Source organism: Lepidochelys kempii, chromosome 3 (genome assembly GCF_965140265.1).
Source record: "Lepidochelys kempii isolate rLepKem1 chromosome 3, rLepKem1.hap2, whole genome shotgun sequence".
In the NCBI taxonomy this organism is placed as follows: Eukaryota; Metazoa; Chordata; order Testudines; family Cheloniidae; genus Lepidochelys; species Lepidochelys kempii.
In genome coordinates this window covers 114,097,932-114,117,515 of record NC_133258.1, presented here as the reverse complement: position 1 = coordinate 114,117,515, position 19,584 = coordinate 114,097,932, and the positions used below count along the sequence as shown (strand labels likewise).

The 19,584-nt window shown below is 40.1% G+C and overlaps 1 protein-coding gene across 11 annotated transcripts in view; it reads right to left on the bottom strand.

Moving 5' to 3' along the window:
• Nucleotides 1-15,979, bottom strand: part of MTHFD1L (methylenetetrahydrofolate dehydrogenase (NADP+ dependent) 1 like) — a 247,910-nt gene extending 231,931 nt beyond the window's left edge. For 5 of the 11 annotated variants that reach the window (XR_012158087.1, XM_073337644.1, XM_073337649.1 and 2 more), the window contains exons 1-7: nucleotides 15,669-15,973; nucleotides 13,911-13,995; nucleotides 12,523-12,573; nucleotides 12,385-12,438; nucleotides 6,381-6,505; nucleotides 5,257-5,357; nucleotides 3,770-3,909 (exon numbers count right to left, since the gene is read on the bottom strand). Coding sequence is in view for 9 of the 11 variants with exons in the window: in XM_073337644.1 (XP_073193745.1) it covers nucleotides 3,770-3,909; nucleotides 5,257-5,357; nucleotides 6,381-6,505; nucleotides 12,385-12,438; nucleotides 12,523-12,573; nucleotides 13,911-13,995; nucleotides 15,669-15,856 (744 nt within the window). In the remaining 2 variants the exon portion in view is untranslated. Of the gene's footprint in view, nucleotides 1-3,769; nucleotides 3,910-5,256; nucleotides 5,358-6,380; nucleotides 6,506-11,075; nucleotides 12,574-13,910; nucleotides 13,996-15,668 lie in introns of those variants that run through there. The other 6 variants (XR_012158088.1, XM_073337654.1, XM_073337653.1 and 3 more) reach the window with 5 other exon arrangements.
• Between the last annotated feature and the right edge of the window lie 3,605 nt (nucleotides 15,980-19,584).

Genomic DNA, 19,584 nt, shown 5'->3' with positions numbered 1-19,584 from the left:
CCAAGCACTTTATTGTCATTTATGAGCATTCTGCTTTCACTGTACAATTAGAAAGTAAACTTTACCAGAGTGCTTATTTTGCAGGGATGCAGGAAACAATTCTAAAGATCAGAAGGACAATATGAAAGTTAGTATGTAGAGGCAGACAATGCAACTGGGAATTAATCAGCTAACTTCCATTTGTTCCTTTAGACATCTCCGGGGTAATGTTTAAGGTAATGAAGGCAACATTTAGGTATTTGTGTAATGTAATTTCTGTAATGTCCCAGTGAATGACAAATGTTCACTCAAATTAATTAACCAGCTTAAAGTACACACCAACTCCCCAATTTCCTTCAAAATGTTCCTGCAAAAGAAACTGTCTGAAATAAAGAGGCAGTACAAAAGCAATGGAGGTACAGGGCCTGATCCAAAGCCCATTAAAATCCAAGGGAATTTTTCAATCCACAATATTGAGCTTTGGATCAGGCCCCAATGACTAAAATATCTATTAGCAAATTAACATGAATGAGGAAAACAGTTATTAGAACCCCTTCCTTTTTAAATAATAAACTAGCAGAGCTCCATCTTGAGTTACATGTCTGATTAATTCCTAGCTAATGCTAAAATTAATGTCAAAAATGGTAAACCTGAGATTCATGCTTCAGTGAAAATGGACATATTAACTTGGTCTGAAAAACTGATGTATAAAATAAACACTTATCACAATTGTCACTAAAATAGTTTAAATTAATTTGCCTTGCCATGATACATACCACAAAGCAAACCTGTTTGGTCTACCCCTGCAAACCTCTGTTAAATGCCCACAATAATATATTCAAATATAGATATATATGTACAGAAGTCAGAAAATTCCAAGTATGATTGCATTATTTAATGTTTTGCTTTTCTCTCTGTTAACTTTAATGAATATTAACTGGAGGGGCAGGGGTAGAACCCTCATCAATAAGCAAAATGCATTTTACCAAATTTTCACAAAACATATGTCAGGCCTTTCAACATGCAAGGGAAAACAGGAACTAACAAGTCCACATCCTCAAATATAACCATAGTTCTTGTAATGTTACACTATAAATATGGGACCATCAATGCTCGATGATGGCAAGCAAGAAACCTTCTGTTTAGCTCCTGATCCCTGGGCTCTCTTGGGACATGACAAAGGTGAAGACCTCTGGATACGCAATAGGTTAGAGTAACAATCTATAAGCCACAAGCTTACACAACAACATGACTAAGTTTATTAGAACTGGGAGGGTTACTGCTCAGGTGCTATGGTAGTCCAGGCTTGCAATTGAGGTAGGCAAAGGCAAGTTTACTCAGAGCTCCACTGATTAGACCTCCAGACAAACTGGAAACTCCTTTGGAGACAAAAGTTAAAATGTACAGGAGAAGACTGGCATGTAAAACCTCAAACCTCATCCTGCCTGGGCCTTGAATTCTGCTTCCTAACAGTGATCTGCTAGGACAGGTAAGTCACAGGAAATGCCAGAAAGCTGAGCATGGTTATGGGCTGACAGCCAGAGCCCCAGACCAAATATTAAATAATAGCAGCTGTGAAATTGACATTCTTGTCAATTTCACAACTAATAGGCTCCCTGTTGTGAAACTGAGCCCCAACCCACTCCAACTGGCAGCCCCAGGGCGGAGGAGCTTCAGCTGTGAGCCCCAAGTGGCTGTCAGTACCCCTTACTCCAGCTGTCAGTGCCTCACAATGCCCCACTTCAACTGGTGCAAGCACTCATTGTAAGGACACACACAACTGGCACAAGGAAGTATTATGGACACCAACAGATGTAATTACTCCGGTGGCTGTAAGTCGAGCTAATTTTGTATGTAGACAAGCCCTTACTATAATTAGCAAGGACCCCTCCACATGAGTAAAACACATCCTTCTCTTCTAGTTACCCTTGCAGTACATGGTCATAAAACACAGAGACAGACAGACATGATTAAAGAATGAAATTAAAAAACTAGATTTAAATTAAAACTATGGAAACGTCTTTTCACAGATGAAAGAAGTGTATGCTTTTTAAAATGTTGTCTATCATTTAAAACCATAAAATTAAGATGGCCCAAATAATGATATAATCAGCTGCAAAAACACTGATTTGCCAAAGAAAAAATTTTTTAAATACCACACCTGTTCAACTTCAATTCAAAGTATATTTCCCTTCTTTCATTCTAGCCTTGAATCCAAAACAAACATTCTACATTAAAATTTTGAATTGGCTGCCACCTTGTGGTATTCTCTATGGAACATCAGATTAGATTTATTCACTGTAAATTGCCCAGTACATGTAAGAACTAGATACAAGGGAGTGGAATAACATACACTTTTCTCTAGCGCTTATTATTATTTGTAATACAGTAGAACCTGGAGACCCTAGGACTGTCCCTTTGCTAACCCTTGTGTAAAAAAATTAAAAACACGTACAAACTTCAAAGGAACGTTTCATAACAAATCCTGCATGCTCAGACTTCAACCAACCTTTTTCCATTGTCCCTTAGTGCTGGAAAGAGTTCTGCTCCTCTCTGTCCTAACAAGGGAAGCACTTGTGAATTTCTTTAGGTCATAAATTATGTAACAGTACCCTCATGCAAGAGGTCCTATTGCTATGGCAGCGAGAAGCAGGTGTCTCTTTCTAGCACTGAGGAAAAGGGTTGATTGAAGAACACAAGTGTATAAAACTTGCTTTAAATTGTGTGAGAGAACATACACTTGTGTGAACACCAGTGTACAGCTTGCAATCTAAAAAAGTTCACAAGTGGTTCTATACATAATATTCTGAAGCAGGGATCTTAATGTCTCACTGAGCTACAGCTTTTGAGCGAGCAGGGGAAGGAAAATTATCTGAGTGCTGAAATGGTCCGGGCAATGGAACAGCGAGCCTTCTCATGAGTTATATAGCTTGAGATTTGTACTGCCACCCAATACTGTAGTACTGAAGCACCTTCCACAAAAAACAGATTGACAGAGAGGTCCCTACTGAACTTCATGGAACATCTGGCTCTTCTCTCTTTTTGGGTTATAAATAGCTCTGCTTGGGACAGTTTTAAGGTATCTCCTCTAGAAGTTTATTGTACAACCAGCTTCCTTCAGCTACTATCTCCTCTGCTTCCACCCCCAATCATCATCATCAGGCCCCTCCTCCAACCCTTCCTTCAATCAGGAAGTAAAGTCAAATTCTGAGAGAAATCTGAGGTCAAAGGATACGCAAACTGATTTTTTCCTCATTATTAATTATCAAAAGGAACTGGAGATTTAAAAATTTGTGGGAGGATGAGAATGAAATGTAAGAGCAACCCTTTAGATACCACATAAAACAGTATACATATGCTTACAACACATTTTTCTTCATCTCATCCAATTACAAGATTGCTTTTTAAAAGAGCTTCACCACTGTCAGTTAAAAAGGGGCAAAAGTCAGTCACACAGTTCTGAAGTTATTCTTGAGTTGTTAGTTCACTAAAGTGTTTTCTGATAGGTTGCTATCACTGTATCAGTGAAATTATGCCATTAAATATCCTCCCTCCCCAAACCTATGCTGAAGCATAAAAATCTCATAAATTGTAACAATTTGCACTAGTTAAAATATTCCCTGCCACTACTAGTGGTAGAGGGTCTCTCAAAGTTTTGAATGAACTCAAGCCTTCTTAAATTATTTACTTCCTTTTGTAAATTGTCAGAATCATCCTACAATGTTAGAAAATGTTAAAAAGACTGGAGAGTTGCTCAGTGGCTTATGATTTGACATAAGTAAATATTTACCTTGCTCTGAAGTTGCTGTGTTTTCCACTGGCAGCTCATAGTCATGGCACCTTTTCTCTGAAGCAGGCACTGCAAAGAGGCTTCCAGAGGCCCACAAGTTCCCACTAGTAACACCTTCTTTCCATCTATGGTTTTAACTGCTTGACAAGAAAAGCCATCAGTCAGTTAAGCTGTCTATTGTAGTAAAAGACATTCACTACTAAACTTAATTGGAGCACAGATGTCCATGTAAGTGGACTTTCTGCCATTTGCCTTACTAAGAGACAAGGTTTTTAATTACAAGAAGCGCTATAAAAGGGCTCCATATGCTAGTAAATTTCTGATCATTGCGATGCTGAAAATGCCATACGCTTGTCTCTGGAAGAACTAACACAAACCCAGATTCCATTTAATTCAGCAATATGTACTGAACATTCACACTAATAAGGGTAAGATTGTCACTTGTCTGGGTTTGTCTGCATATAATCCTTTAATTTATCCAGTTGTAACCAGGTACTTCACCATTTTATTTAAAATTCACCTACTTTTAAAGGACAGTTGCTTCCAAAATTCAGAAGCGCAATGGGATAAGAGACTGCTTTTGAATGATTGATTTAAGCCTTGATAAAAGATGTTAAAAAAAAAAAAATTGGGGGTTTACAGGTAAAGTCATCTGCAATTTCAATGTTACCAAATATACGTCACCCAAAACAAAAGAGCCATTCATTAATAATCTACAGGAAATTTTTGATTTATCCAAATTTTTGTGTTATCCAAAATTCATCTCTGATCTCCTAGGTAAAATCTGTGTTAATTCTGTTTTTATAAAAGTTTCAGGTATTTCTGGAGACCTTATAAAATAGGTTTGCCTATAGAAGCATCCAAGCCAATAAAACGTGAGTCGATAGACAAAGGCCATGGTACTACTCCTAGAAACAGATCTGCAGTTCTGAATTCAGATCTTGCTGAGATTCTCCATCAAAAGAAGGAAGCAATGAGCTGTTATTTCAAATGTAAAATTAAGCAAGAAAAACTGAGGCTGTGTCTGTACATAGTAAAAAAGCAATAAAAAGCAAAACAAAACGAATAAAGTTTTGCTTTACAGTTTATCTCTATGTCTATAAAATGTATGTGTTCCCATAGAGCTGTGAGGGTCACTGGGACCACAGTCTTCATTTTACTTTCATATATTTTATAAAAGAAAACAAAAACCAAATCAAATGGGTGTTTGTAGGCTTTATTTATTTTAACTTGTTACCATGGTTTTTCAGTTGGCAAAACCACTACAGTGGATTTACATTGAGTTTACATGTTTAGTTTGTGCATATCAGAAAAAAGGATGAAGAAATACAGAACAAGACTACTGTATGACAAAAACTGGAAAAAAAAAAAAAATTAGGGGAATATTTCACTACCAAGGATCTTATACAGGAATCTCACAAGTCAACCAGAAAACAAAATCTTGTACTTGGCAATATTAGAAATAGAATTGCGCAAGACTGTCTTACCTATTTTTTCAAGAAGCTCCATCACAGCGCTGGCAGTGGGAGAAACTGAACAGTTGTAAGTATCTCCACGCACCAACCGTCCCAGGTTTACATCTGATACTCTATCAAGGAAAAACATGGAAACATATAGAACAGAATGTGTGTGAGAGATGTATTTTAATTAGAGCTTGCCCTATGGGTTACATCCTATGTGTTAAAATTCAGACTGCAAGGCTCATAGAACTAGCAATAGTATATGGTTACTAGATTTTTTTAATCTCTAAACTGCTATATCTAGCACTACTCCCAAGAGTTTAGATTTCAAACAAACATAGAACCATCAAGATAGATAAAAGAAGGGGAACAAGGGCTATCAGAAATAAAATGAGCGCAAGACAATTTGTTACATGTTCAAGTAGAATAAGAGGGAAACAAAGAGGGGAGGAAAAACGGATACAGGAGCATCTGTCAGGGGTGGATGGAAAGTTACATAAAAGCAGTGGAGGGTTTAAAGATGTTTGGAAGTACTCAGGATATCTGATGCATAGGAAGGAATGTTATTCCAGAAGACTGGAGCGTGTGAGAAAAGGCAAGAGTGAGAGGAGGAGACAAAAGGAACAAAATGGTAGGGCCGCCCAGGGTAGTTGCTGTAATTTAGACAGGACCCTAGGACTGTTTAAGTTATGCCAGGGCCTTTCCAGCCCTTGGAGCGGTTCAGGATAGACTGAGAGGGTGAAAACCTGTCTTAAAACTACCTTAGACCCATGCCCCCTTTAGAGGTTCAGCAAAAACTCTCACCTTGGAGCTTTCTTTAAAAATGCTGTCAATTAAATTAATAAAAATGATAACCACGCAGGACTGGACTACCTTAACACTGAATGAAGAGAATAAAACTGAGACATGGTTTTTGTTGCCTTTAAGTACACTACTTCTCAGGCTTACAGTTAGCAAAGATTAAAGCACAATGCCATCAAAATGACTTAAGCAGACACCGTGTGCTTGATTTTATAATCTTTTGTCCACATTTAATGACACAGTTAAACGCAGTGACTGAGTCGTCCATTAGTGAAAAGCAATGGGGAAAACAGATTTTTAGAGCCATAAAACTTGTATCTGCTCTGGCTACCTCTTACTACTTAGCTTACCCATCCACATCCTTCTCTGGTTTTACTGCATTTAATATTTTGGTGCTGTATGCATTTTCAGAGAGGTGAAGGGCAATGCCGTGAACCGTAGGATCTTCATTGAGTCTCAAGATTTCACCAACAATCTAGGAAATTAATAAAATGCTTTAGAAGATAGGATAAAGTCAAAAGTAGAACATTATGAAATAAAAATGGGTTGTAGCTTTAAATAATGCTTATAACACATGGCATTTGTCATCTGGCTATTTCTCTCATGCTTTAGCAGAAAGAGAAGCATGCAGCGAATCTGTGGAGTATACACACAAGGCTTAGTGAGTACTAAGTACATTAACAGTTATCCCCACATATGGAGTTGCAGGGGTATAACTGAGGGAATTTGTCCCCAACATTGCTGAAATGATGGTCAACAGATAAGTGTATGTAAAGAGACCTGTTCCATTATGAAGGAAAAGGGAAGAGAGCTTAATTATGATATTTAAAGGGCAAGGACACAGAATAAGACCCTGCAAAAACAATTTCCATTAGCCATATTAAAACCAAAAACAAAACTAACTACAATTCAGAACCATCAAGATGTTTACATGGCTAAAACTGTTTAACTGTGTGATTTTGTTGTGACCCTTGTCCTACCTTCCGTTTCCCCATAACTCTACCTCCCCATTTGTTTATCACTCTCATTTCCTATAACACATCCAAAATAGAGATTGTAAACTCTGTGACAGGGAACACTCTTATTTGTTCTAAATAGCACCTACTAAACTTTTGGAGGTAGTAAAAATAAAAAATAGCAGTTGTGAAACCATTACCTGATGCAACAAAAATTCACAGGATCATGACCACTTGTCAGGAATTCTAAGAACCTCAAAGGAGACATTCAGCTCAAATCAAGGTACCACTAGCCTCGTAAGTCTGAAAAGCCACAACCCCATGTCCTCTAACTCATTGCTCTCATCCTCTTGCATCCACACAACCATCAAATCCTGTCAGTTCTTGCTCTCTGACACCTCTAAAATCCATTCATTACTCTCTATCACCAAAATCTTTATCCTGCAATCTTCCTAGCTGTCACAACCCACCTGCAATCTCCCATCTTGCTCCCTTCTACACTTAGGTCAAAATGGAGCAGGGAAAATATTCTGTGTACCATTTCATGTTAACTAACTCTTCCCCTACAACAGTCTTCTTCGTAGGCCCACTGATTGTTTTGGGCTTTGCTGCAGATGTCCTAGAATTTATCATTGTGGGATGTTACATTTTTATTCAGATAGCCCCAGTAAATCATGATATTCTTGTCTATGGCATGTTTAAAAAAATATTATAAGTTTTGAAAACTATGTCACGGACAAAAGACCAAGACACACACACCCCTAGGCCCTGTCAATGAAACAAGAGTTTTCATAATAATAACCTAGGCTTTTGCATTCTTGAATGACTATATCAAACCGGTCAGAGAAGTCTGTAGGACCTAGAAATAACAGAGGGTAAGAAATTAGTTTTTATATTGATATCTATCTGCATGATGCAGGCCCATACTATCAGAATTAAGGGGGAATCCAATACACTTCTATGATTGGTTGGTGGCCATCTTTAACCTCCTTCCCCACCTCCCCATGCAATTTATTTTCTATTTTAAATTATAAAAAGGGGAAAGCTTGTTTGCTCTTGCTTAAATCTTCTGTTTTTCCTTTTAACCTAATATATTATGAATTAAACCACTAGGTTTCCTTTGTAGCATTTTATAATGTCAGCATTTTATTTACATTTCACATAACACTCATTGTGGTGCAACATTCTTCCATGTACTGAAATCCTGAATATTGAGAGGATTTGGTCTCTTACTGTGTAGAATCTTAGCAAAAGCTAGACACTATAACGGTTCCAAAGAACATATTCAGAAGTCAAAGTTTAAACAAACGTGGTTTTGGACAGAAACCATCTAAAGAAGAATATGAAATTTGTTACAATAAAAGAGCACTTAAATGATCACAAGAGGGTTTTGTTTTTAAACTCATGTTTTTCAAAATATCAAGATCCTAATATACTTTAATGAAGTATAGCCTTCAAAACTATTTTTAAAAAACAAATTAGTTTTTGGTAAGACCACCAAAATAAATTTAAACACTTGTTTTTGGAACTCTGTGTTTGTTTTTTAAATATGGGTAGGGTGAAGACATGATAAACTAGGAACAAAAGAAAAAATACGTATTTTAAAAGGGAAACACATTTCCAGAAGAATTAAAATGACTGAATGTAAAGTTTGATTTAACAACCAATTGAACGTTTTTGTGCTCAGCTGGTGCAAATGTTGTTCTTCACCAAACAAAAGATAACCTCTGTATATAGGAATACGTACAATGATATCTAGTGCAGGAGGTGATTTTGATGTAACAAAATGACACTCAGAAAAAAGGTTTTATCTTCCCTTATTACGAAGTGTTTAACTTGATAATCTAAACTGGCCAAATAACAGACAAGTGATACAGCCACATATCCTTAAACAGCACAAGAAGCACAAAGTTGGGCCTCAAACCAAAACTAGAGGCCCAACTACTTCCAGACCTTTTAAGTGTTTATAAAACTTCGATACTGACCTAAATCTGGTTGAAACAATATTTTAGACAAAAACACTCCCAATCCAGATTTGAATTTTGTGTCTGAATCCATCTCTAATAAAAACATCTATATCAAACCTGATCCATTGTGATATATTCCATTTTCCTGTGGCTTCAAAAATTAAAACTTATACTGTAAACAAATTACAGTATTTCAAAATTTCCTTTTGAAAAAAGTTAACTAGCACACACTTCTTCATTACCTGGCTAAGCTGTATGTTTGTGCATCACAGAATCAAAGAAAATTTACTATAAAGTCATGTAATTTTACATTTATTTTAGCTCATATTTATAATGGAAAGTGAGGCTAGCACTAAGTAAGAGCTTGTGAAGACTACCTTGAAAATAAATTTTAAATAGCTTTAAAAAAAACCTGGCTTTTAAAAAATTATGTAAATTGTATGTACATGTAAAAGAAACTCTTGAGTGCACAGAGTCCTCACAGACCTCACCCTCACTCAATCAGGAGATCCACATTTGCTTCCAGACTCTGCAATGAACCTGCTGTGTGATACTAGGCAAGTCATTTAACCTCTCAGAGTCAGTTTCTCCATCTGTGAAATGGAGATAATGATACTGGCTGGTCTTTCTAAAGCAGTTGCAAGTTCTAATGAAGAAAAGCATTATACAAGTGCTAAACTTTTATTAATAATTATTAACACTTGATCATTTTGACATGCTTAATACCATTCCATATGACTATCCTATACTTCTAATCTTTTTACTTGTACTTTGTACTTTTTAAGTATACTTCAAACTCTCAAAGTCCATAATCCGATAAGCCTCTCAGCATTTCTGTGAGTCAAGGCTATATTATCCCCATTTCACAGATGGGAAAATGAGGCAGAGAGACGAAGTGACTTTCTCAAGGTTATCCAGGACATCTACAGCTGACCCAGGAAGAGAAACACACATTTTCCTATTTCTAGTTTGATGGTTCAGTCAGAAGACAATATGAAGTGGAGCATGAAAGTGCTGTGGTACTAGATAAACTTGTGTGAAGGATGTGGGGCTGATCTGTAATAATTTACAAATCCTGTATGTGATGGGGCTAGTGAGACAGTTAGTGGGATAGTATGGCTACACTGGGTTACTGGAATGTTTACTGTTTGCACATGTTGGATTAGTAGAGCTGTTAAGAAACTAGCCAGAAGACAACACAATGGCTCCCAATCAGCAACTTCCCAGTAAATGTGACAGGAATCATTGGGAGACAATGCCTGAGCTTTTAGCTGGGAAGATGCTATTTCCAGGCTCCAGCCATAGTTACAACACCCATGACAGACTGATGCAGAGTCTGCTGGAGGATCTGAAAAAGCAAAACCTGCCTGATCTTCTACCCCAGAGGTAGAGCCCTAGGGTAAGACAGACACGTTGTAGGCCTTCTGTTGTGTAAAATCTTTTTTTCCTTTTATGTTATGCTCTGCTCCTGATATGATTAAACAGTATTTTGGTGTGAGGAAGCTGTTTGGTCACAGTTCTCAAAAGGAAGACTTGTAGGTGCTAAACTTAGTTGGGCCTGCTGAGTAATCATGGTTAGTACATGGGGGGCTGTACTTAGGACTCAGTCCTAGAGTGGGAGAAATGTAGGATTCCACCCCTGGGCAGGTGACGGCAGGAGGCCTATTACCTGAGGGGGCTCTCAGAGAGATCAGAAAAGGGGACAGAGGTACAGTTATCCCTGTAATCATGACAGCCTGTATTATGGTTATGGGGTCCCTATAGTGTTTTAAAAAAACCTTTCACAACGTATAACAGAATTCTCTTCAGTGAGTTGTAATAACAAGCCCACCTGAAAAACAGAACACACACCCTATTTTCTATTAAAATACATAATTCAGAAGATAAATGAAGTTAAGCATTTTTTTTTTCATTTGGGGCTATTGCTAAAATATCAGGCCATATACAAGCAAAACAAAAACATAATAGAGAAGCAAACAGAAAGAGAATACACAAGCGCTAAAGTACCATCTTTAAAAATACACCTGCCCGGAATAAGACAAATCCACATCTAGAGTTTTAAAATAACCTGATTCTGTGCAAATTAACAGCTGAAAGAGAGACAGCGGCTACTGCTATTTACCTCCATGGTTCACAGAATTCCTACTCAAAGCTGTTTACCTCCATGGTTCACAATGGCAGAGGCTATGATTTCATATCCACAAACTTCTACCTGCTTCTGGGTTGTGTTACTCAACAGATGAGGTTCCCATTCATTATGAACACAGCAAACCGTATCTTGATTGTTGTTTGAAAGGTCTGGTTTTCTTAAATGGGTAACAGATTCAATGCATTATTTGTAAAAGCGGCTTACCAGAAATATTAAAGTAAGGATCCATAACAACCACAAGGTCGAGACAGAAAAATCTGTATCAGGAAGGATCCGTGTATGTAAGAGCTAGTTGTTATAGAAAGCACATTTAGAAATTATTTTTGAGACTTTACTAAAGTAAAATATAGTAAAATTCTATTAATAAAATCCATGAAACACAGTATATGAAATCTACGTTTCTGTTGTGCTTTGCAACCCGGTCATTATTTAGAAAGTATGAAGGGTCTGGATGAATGTATTATCGACTGTATACCCTAAACTTCCCAAGCACGATGAGATGAGATGAGGAGAGGAAAGGGTGATAGCCTTAACTCTGAAATCCCTTTTTATTTTTAAATTCATTTGGCCCTTTTACAATGTTAATAAGAGGTTTCTGTATTTAATACATACAGGCCCAAATCCTGACCTCGGTTACATTAGTTCAGTGCCTCTGACATAACTGTGCAACCAAAGTGAGAATTTGGTCACCTCTATGTTACTATTACCAAATGAAGGAATTTATTACTACTATTTTTAACATTACCTCTGGCAGTGATGTAAACAGCCAGTTACAAACATATTTAAAATAATTCTAGAAATAATATATTCAGTTTAGAAGTTTCTCTGGCTAAAACCTGATCTAATACAGTGAAGGAGTATGTGTATTCTGGAGAGCATGGAGGGAAAAGAAACTGCATTAGACAAGATATCAAGTTAGGGTCCCAACTGTGAAAACTCTCTTTATGTAGAATTTCCACTGACTTCAACAGAAGTTCCACACGTGGAGTATTTGCAAGATTATACCCATGATGCACTCTGTTCTTATGGTTAAGGCACTAAACTGAGAACAAGGAGATCCAAGTTCTGTTTTCTGCTCTGACCCTTCCTATATATAGGTAAAAATGGGTATAATATTTGCCTACCTACACAGGAGTGCTAAGAGTATACGTTTATGTAATGTCTGGAAAGTGCTCAGAGGATTCAATGGTGATGAATGCCATAAATATAAATTTTAAACGTTTCCATTTGGTGTTATGATTCAAGTGTAAAGAAAAAGATTCCAACGAAGTGCTACAGTTACCTCATCTTCACTGCTACCCTGAGGGAGGCAAATGTGAATAACGTGCAGACCAATCTGCCAAGAGAAAACAAATATTTTAAGTTACAACAACAGTCAGAGGGCTCACAATTAAAATCAACCACATCTCCTAATCCTCACCTCTTTGGCAAAGTTCTGGTTTATTTCTTGCACCAAATCTTCATCACTTGCCTTAAGGGGACCAAAAAAAAAAAAGGCAGAATGTAAGTAATCTAAGGACAGAATTTGAAACCAAAGAGAATTTTATGATTATATAGGATTATATTTTAAGAAAAATTGTGTGCACTCTGATCCACAGATCTACAGAAAGAAGGTGCAGCGCAAACATTTCTCTCTTTTCAAGATGCTGGAACTAGGTATATTGCTGCACCCCCTGGCTTGAAGCAGTTTCCATCATATACAGGGTTCACAGTTTGGTTCAATGGCTCTCAGCAACCCCACTATAAAAACCCCAGTAGTGAAAGGAGGTTAAAGCTGCCCAGTCTATAGGAATCTGACAGAAGGCCAGCTTGGAATATTTATCTTGGCTTGGTATGTTGAAATACATATCTTAAAGATAAGAGCTGGATGTTTTCCCTACTTTAAGCAAATTTGTTTAGTTTTTAGAAAAGGCACCAGTCCAACAATACTTGAAAGTGAAGTCATTTTTGAATCCCTATAACAGGTAAAGTACAGTCAATGGGCAATAAAAACATTCTCTACACTGCCCCCCAAATATGCCCCAACTCAAGTCTTTTCCACCTCTATTGTATGTGATGTGAGCCACTATCTACTGGGAACTGGACTAAAGTCACCAACTCTTTTCACAGACCCCAACAGAAATTTATCTTATGGCAATTGTTTTTAGCGACTATTGATCTGGGACAGTTTTGAACCAATGACTTAGAAGTAAAAGGACCTGCATCCCATCACTATCCTTCTAGCTGTCTAGTAATTTTTCATTTTAACAACTCAGTAGAATGGATTATTACACATCTTCCCAGTCTGGATGCCTTAGACACCAATTCTGACAATGGAAATTGGTTTCATACAGAACCTAAAGAGAGTTATCCTATGACTTTCTGTGGAAACCAACTATACAGCACTAAGAATGTATATTTCTAAGACAGCAGTTCTTTAAGACTTGGCAATAAAGCCAGCTGTTGATCACTCATTAAATTCTCAAATAGTAGAACTTGTTGCTTCTTTTAAAAGTTGTCAATAATACTTTGTACGTATATAGCATTTATTCGTAGAATCATAGAATATCAGGGTTGGAAGGGACCTCAAGTAGTCATCTAGTCCAACCCCCTGCTCAAAGCAGGACCAATCCCCAACCCAATCTATTATTAGATTTCATTCCACAGCTTATGAGAAGCTAACTAGGAAACACCAATCAGTACAAGTGCCCTTCTATTAAAGTTTTTTCTGCTACTCTACTGATAGTACATAAATAATTTTTTTAAATGTTTCAAAATGAAAATAATAAGAAACAATCCTTTAGTTAAATAAACAAACAAATACTTTACCTGTACAATGGCAAGCGTTGGCATAAATGTAGGGTGTCCTTTCTGCAAAGATGCCAGGACTTTCTTTGAACTCTGAATGATTTCTCTGCAACACAACAGTAACATAGTATCAATGTTTGTTACACATTTCCCTGTTACACCATGACCAGAAAGCTGTTGACATTAATTTTCCATACTATTTTAGTGACAGAATTCAGAACTACTGAATATTTAAACATGTTCAATGGTTTTCATTTTCAAAGCAATATGTATATATTAATAAGTACAGTAACATTTGACAGCTGAGTACAGCAAAACTGAAGTAACAAATCCAGCCACAATAACTTCATTATTTAACTTGCATTTACCATTGCTCTGACATGCCCAGTCCTTTAGATTCTGCACCTATAATTATTCCACAAGGCTTGGAAAATCCACTCATCAGTGAACTGGATACTTTATTAGCTAGAGGGGAGGGGTAACACTGACATATGCATTTTCTGCAGAGTTTGTTTCATTTCTAGTATCCCTAAAATCTAGGGGGTGGGAACGATTTTCAAATGTGATCCAAACAAGTAATCTCTTCCTGAGACTGCAGATAGCTCCAGTAGCTCTAGGGCTATCTAGCTTCCTCAAGGGGCAACAAAGTGAACTTGCTAAGATCAGACTAAGTTTCAGTGCTGCTATTCGCTGCCTGTGAGCAGCACTGAAACAAATGGAGCCTTGTCCAGTTTACTGCTGTATTAATGGGGAAATAAATCAATCACTCACTCAAAAATTAAGGAAATAAAATATATAAGCTTGTAATGAAGAAAATAAAATACATAAACATTACAAACTTTGAAGTCCAGGGGTACAAAAATTACAGTCTTTACAGGTACATTTAAGGAATACAACTTAAAATTGAGCTGGGAAAAACAAGCTCTAAAACCCCCAGAGAGCAGCAGAAATTTCCCACCTCTTTGCAGGGTTTGAAACACAAGCAATGCAACACCAAGAATCTGAAAGTGAAACTGACTATAAACAAAAGCTTCAATGATTCTTATTCTCCAAGCTGAAGGAAATATGAGTAGTAAACAGTAGTAAAGGGCAGAAGTAGAGAAGTACCTTTTAAATTCTTTCACGTTTACTAACCTACAGCATTACTAAAACATAGTAAAGGAATCAATTCACAGCCTCTGGTGTATAATGTTAATGCACGGTGGATTTTTAATACATAATTTTATACATACTGTAATTTAATACACAACTGACTTCACTGAGAGCAACACTTGGTTTTACTCTTTATGTTATTACACAGAACCCATGGAGTACGTGCAACGTGGCAGAGTTAGCTGTACTCGCGGAGCCCTCACTTAGTTTTCCCTTTCCTGATATCAGGGCACGTTGGTTTGTCAGAAGAAAGTTACGCGCCCACGAGTGTTGTGCTTGAGGCGAGGGGAGCAACGGGAGCCCACGGAGCGTGTCATGCCCAGGGGATGCTGCGAAGTGACTCCCCCAGAAGAGGTGGCGCGGGCAGGGAGAGGAAAGCTGAACCTCCCGGAGCCGGGGGATGGCAGCACCCGCCTTGGCCTGGGGGTCCAGAGGGAGCCTCTGTCCCAACTCCGCCAAGCTCTTGCATCAGACGCAGCGGGGCGCAGGCAGGCCCGGAGCCCAGCGACAAGCGGGAAGAGCTGCGCCCTCGCCGCGAGGCTGTCAGCGGGGGGCAGAAAAGACCCCGCGGCACCTCCCCGCCCAGCCGCGGCCCCCGGGGCACGTGGCTGCGCTGGCTCCGCTTACCCGGCCGCCGAGCCCCGCGCGCTGCAGCTCCCGCCGCCGCCAGCCTGTTGCTTCTCCCAGCGGCCCCAAGTGCTGGCCGTGCCCCGGCGGGTCGCGGGCGAGCCGGCTTGCAGCGGCGCGGTCCCCTTCCTGCCCGCTAGCGGGGCGGCGGCTCCCCGGCTTAGTCGGCAGAGCGCGGAGAGCCTCATGCTGCGGCGGCGGCTGGAGCGGGGCGGCGTGAGGGGGCCGAGCCGGCTGAGAGCCAAGGGGGGGGACACAGCGCAGCAGCAGCTCCGGGCTCGGGCGGAGGGTGAAGCCGGAGCCGCTAGGGGCGCTCCGACTCGGCCGTTAGTCCCGCCCCTTCCAGCCTCACAGGAGTCAGCAGTGCGCCGCCGGCAGCCAGGGCCTCGGACCCAGAGGGCGGCTAAGTCTTGGCCCCAAGCCCGGTGTTGTGCAGCACGGCACAGCTCAAGCCCCAGCCCCAGCCGTGAGTCAGAGAGGGGCTGTATAGTGCAGTATGGACAGCAGAGCAATACCCTGGGGCTCAGCAACCCTCAACTCAGGTTTACAATGCAGTGCAGATGTTCCAGGACAGGCTTAGAAACCTGGACTCGTATCAGCCCAGCTTCTTCCCTATAGGTTTACCCCATAGCTTTAAGTGCCATATGCCTCAGTTTTCCCATCTTTACAATGGGTGGCACACTGCAAGCCCTCCCCCCCCCCCCAATACACATGACTACAGTTTAAGTTGACATTGTTCCTTTAAGATTAAAAGTTTCATAAAGCAGTTTAGGGCCTGTCTCAATGGAACAACAACCTTACTCAGACTAGTCAAAGTCACATTTACCTCTGTGTAATATAATATTAATAACCTACGTTCACCAAAGGTCACATTTGTAATGAAAACTAAACGTTGCTACCGGCTATAAATAAATGTATAATGTAAACAAACAACCTCCAATGCTCAGGTGCATTCAGACAAAACTAGAAATATTTTATGTTTGTCCACCCACCCACCCCTGCATCATGATGTCTGGCTGTCATGGTATTACCCCACCACTATCTAGTCAAAAGGCCACAGTTTGATAAAGATCAGGCTGACACTTTGTCCTATGGTCTCATTCTTCAGAACAGCCAAGAGGCCATGAACTATCCTGCGGTCTGCTGATCCACTTTAGTTTAAATGGTACACAACCTAGGACTTGTCAGTCAGAGATGTCTTGCAGTATAGCGAATGACACTGATATGAAAACTATGGGGCACAAGAGACCTGAATGCAGAATCAACTTTAGGCTGAGCAGAGATGTGCCAGGCCTTTCATATTGTAATGGGTTGTTCTATTTTCCCATAACCAAGCAGGATAATTAAGAGGAACTTGCTCACTCTGTCAGACAGCAGGAATATTTTAGAGGGAATGAAGTGTCTCTAGGGATCTTAGGTGAGGTTTGGCAATGGTGACCCAACACTCCCTTTAGAGTAGAGCAGCAGGATTTCAGCAGAGATAACAATGTGACCATTGAGCACGGGATGTAATGAAAGAATAGGATTTTAAGGGACGAGCAGGGACTTAAGATAGGCAGGGAGAGCAATGGAAAGTCATTTACTACCTGTAGAACAGGTCTTTGAAAACCTTGCTGAAATACTCTCAGACACCAGACCCTTTTAGTGTTTTCACAGGCTAACAACACTTTCACATTCACGCCTCACTGTTCTCACAGGGTGCTGTATAACATTCATTACTTCTAGATTGCAATAATTTTGTCTCTATAAAGTGGTTTGATACTATGACCATACCTTTTATGAATGTAACAGTATCTTTTAGGCAAGAAAATGGTGAATAATTAATTCTGTCTTTTGTGGGCAGAACTCAGCCTGTAAAACCAAGGTGGCCTAAATGTACAGAGAGTGGGGCATGATAGCACAAACCATCCGCAAACCATGTGCTGCTGGAGAGCCTAAAGCCAGCTGGTGCAGCTGAGACAGCATTCAGGCTTGGGCTGACTGAGAGATGCCCTGAATCAGTGTTTCCGAAGAACCCTAGCTGAAATTTAATGCTGCTTTTCCCTGATGGTTCACCCACATAGTTACTATCATGGTAGCTTTGCCTCCCATACCCTCTGGAAGACTCCAGAGGAGGATCAGCACAGTAATCCTGCACAGCTACTGTAGTCCCATTCTGAAGCCAGCAGGAGTAATTTGAGCCCTTTGTCTGAACATATGAATGCTTTGTATCCTTCTTTCTTCCAAGAACAGGTAATGTGAGTGACTCTAAAACTTCACTATGTAAATCTAGGAATAGAAAGAGGAGGTTACTTACCTGTAACTGGAGGTTCTTCGAGATGTGTGGTCCCTATCTGTGTGCAACTGTGGGTTACGTATGCGCACCATGCGCCCTAAGGTGAAGAATTTGAAAGTAGTGTCTGTTGCTCATGTGCTCTGGCTCATCTTGTGCTTCTGAGGTGATAAAGGGTGGGCGGGCTAACTGCCTCTCTAGTTCATTCTCCACCACGAATCAGAGAATATCTGAAGCAGAGGGGAAGGAGGGTAGGTTGTGGAATAAAGATAGGGACCACTCATCTTGAAGAACCTCCAGTTTCAGGTAATTAACCTCCTCCTCCTCTTCTTCAAGTGATGGTCTCTATTGTATTCCATTGGGGGTGTTTGACAAGTAGTACCTACATAGGTGGAGGGTGTGAGGATGAGAATGGTAGGGTTGAGAAGAGAACTGCCTTCCCAAAGAAGGCATCAGTAGCTGAGTCTTGCACCAGGGTGTAATGTTTTGCAAATGTGTGGACAGAAAAGTGGCCACTTTACAGATGTCTAGAAGGGGTATGTCCTGAAGAGACAGTACAGTTGCAGCTTGGGCTCTCATGGAGTGAGCTCATACCCCTGGAGGGGGAGGAGGAGAGGTTCGAGAGTGGATAGAGTAGAATGCAACCAGATATGTTTGGAAATTCTCTGGGTGGAGATGGTGTATCCTTTTACTCTCTCCGCTATAGAGCAAACAGCCTTGGGAACTTTCTGAATGGTTTTGTTCTCTGCAGGTAAAAGGCCAAGGCTCATCAAACATCTAGGGAGCGAAACCTATGTTCTTCAATAGATGCGTGCAGTTTCAGGAAGAATACAGGTAAGAATGGATTGATACAGGTGAAATTCTGAAACCATATTAGGCATAAATTTGGGGTGTAGGTGTAAAGAAACTATATATTTGTGAAATAGCATATGGAAGGTCTGCCATCATTGCACCAAGTTCACCAACTCTCCTCGACAATGGGATGGCTGCAAGAAAGGCGACCTTCATGGAGAAGAGGCACATGGAGCAAGTCCCCTAAGGGTCCAAAGAGGGGTGGGCATGTCAGAACCGAAAGAATGAGAATGAAGTCTTATTGGAGTGTTATCTTTCAAGGAGGTGGGAAAGTTCTTATCAGGCCTTTCCATAATTGCGTGGTTAGTGGGTGTGCAAAAATAGAGTAGCCCTCCATAGAGGGATGGAATGCACTGATAGCCATCAAATGGACTGACAGGGAACTGAGGGATAGACCCAATGTTTTCAAAGGGGTGGAGGGAGGGAAGAGATGCTGAAGCCAGTTTCATCTGGTGATGATGATGACAGCGTGGTAGTACTCCTACTCCTCTTCTATCGGATTCGAAGGTAAATTGATCGTTCCCTCGAAAGGACCGCAGGTGGTAACTCCCTAGCATATCAGATAGATTCTAAAGTGGGATATTTGTGCCTATGGCCACTACGTGGGGTCTAAAGGTGGTGGTAGTGGTCCCCATGGCATGGGGTACCAATCACTCCAAGCCAGGTGAGGTAGTGGTTGGTCCCAGGGTCGTGTGGGTCTCCTGGGGAATGGTGGTACAGGAGGAGTGGTTCCTCTGATGGTTCCAAATCTCCTGAGGAGGAAAGAGTTAACTCTGGTTCCAATGGCAGTAC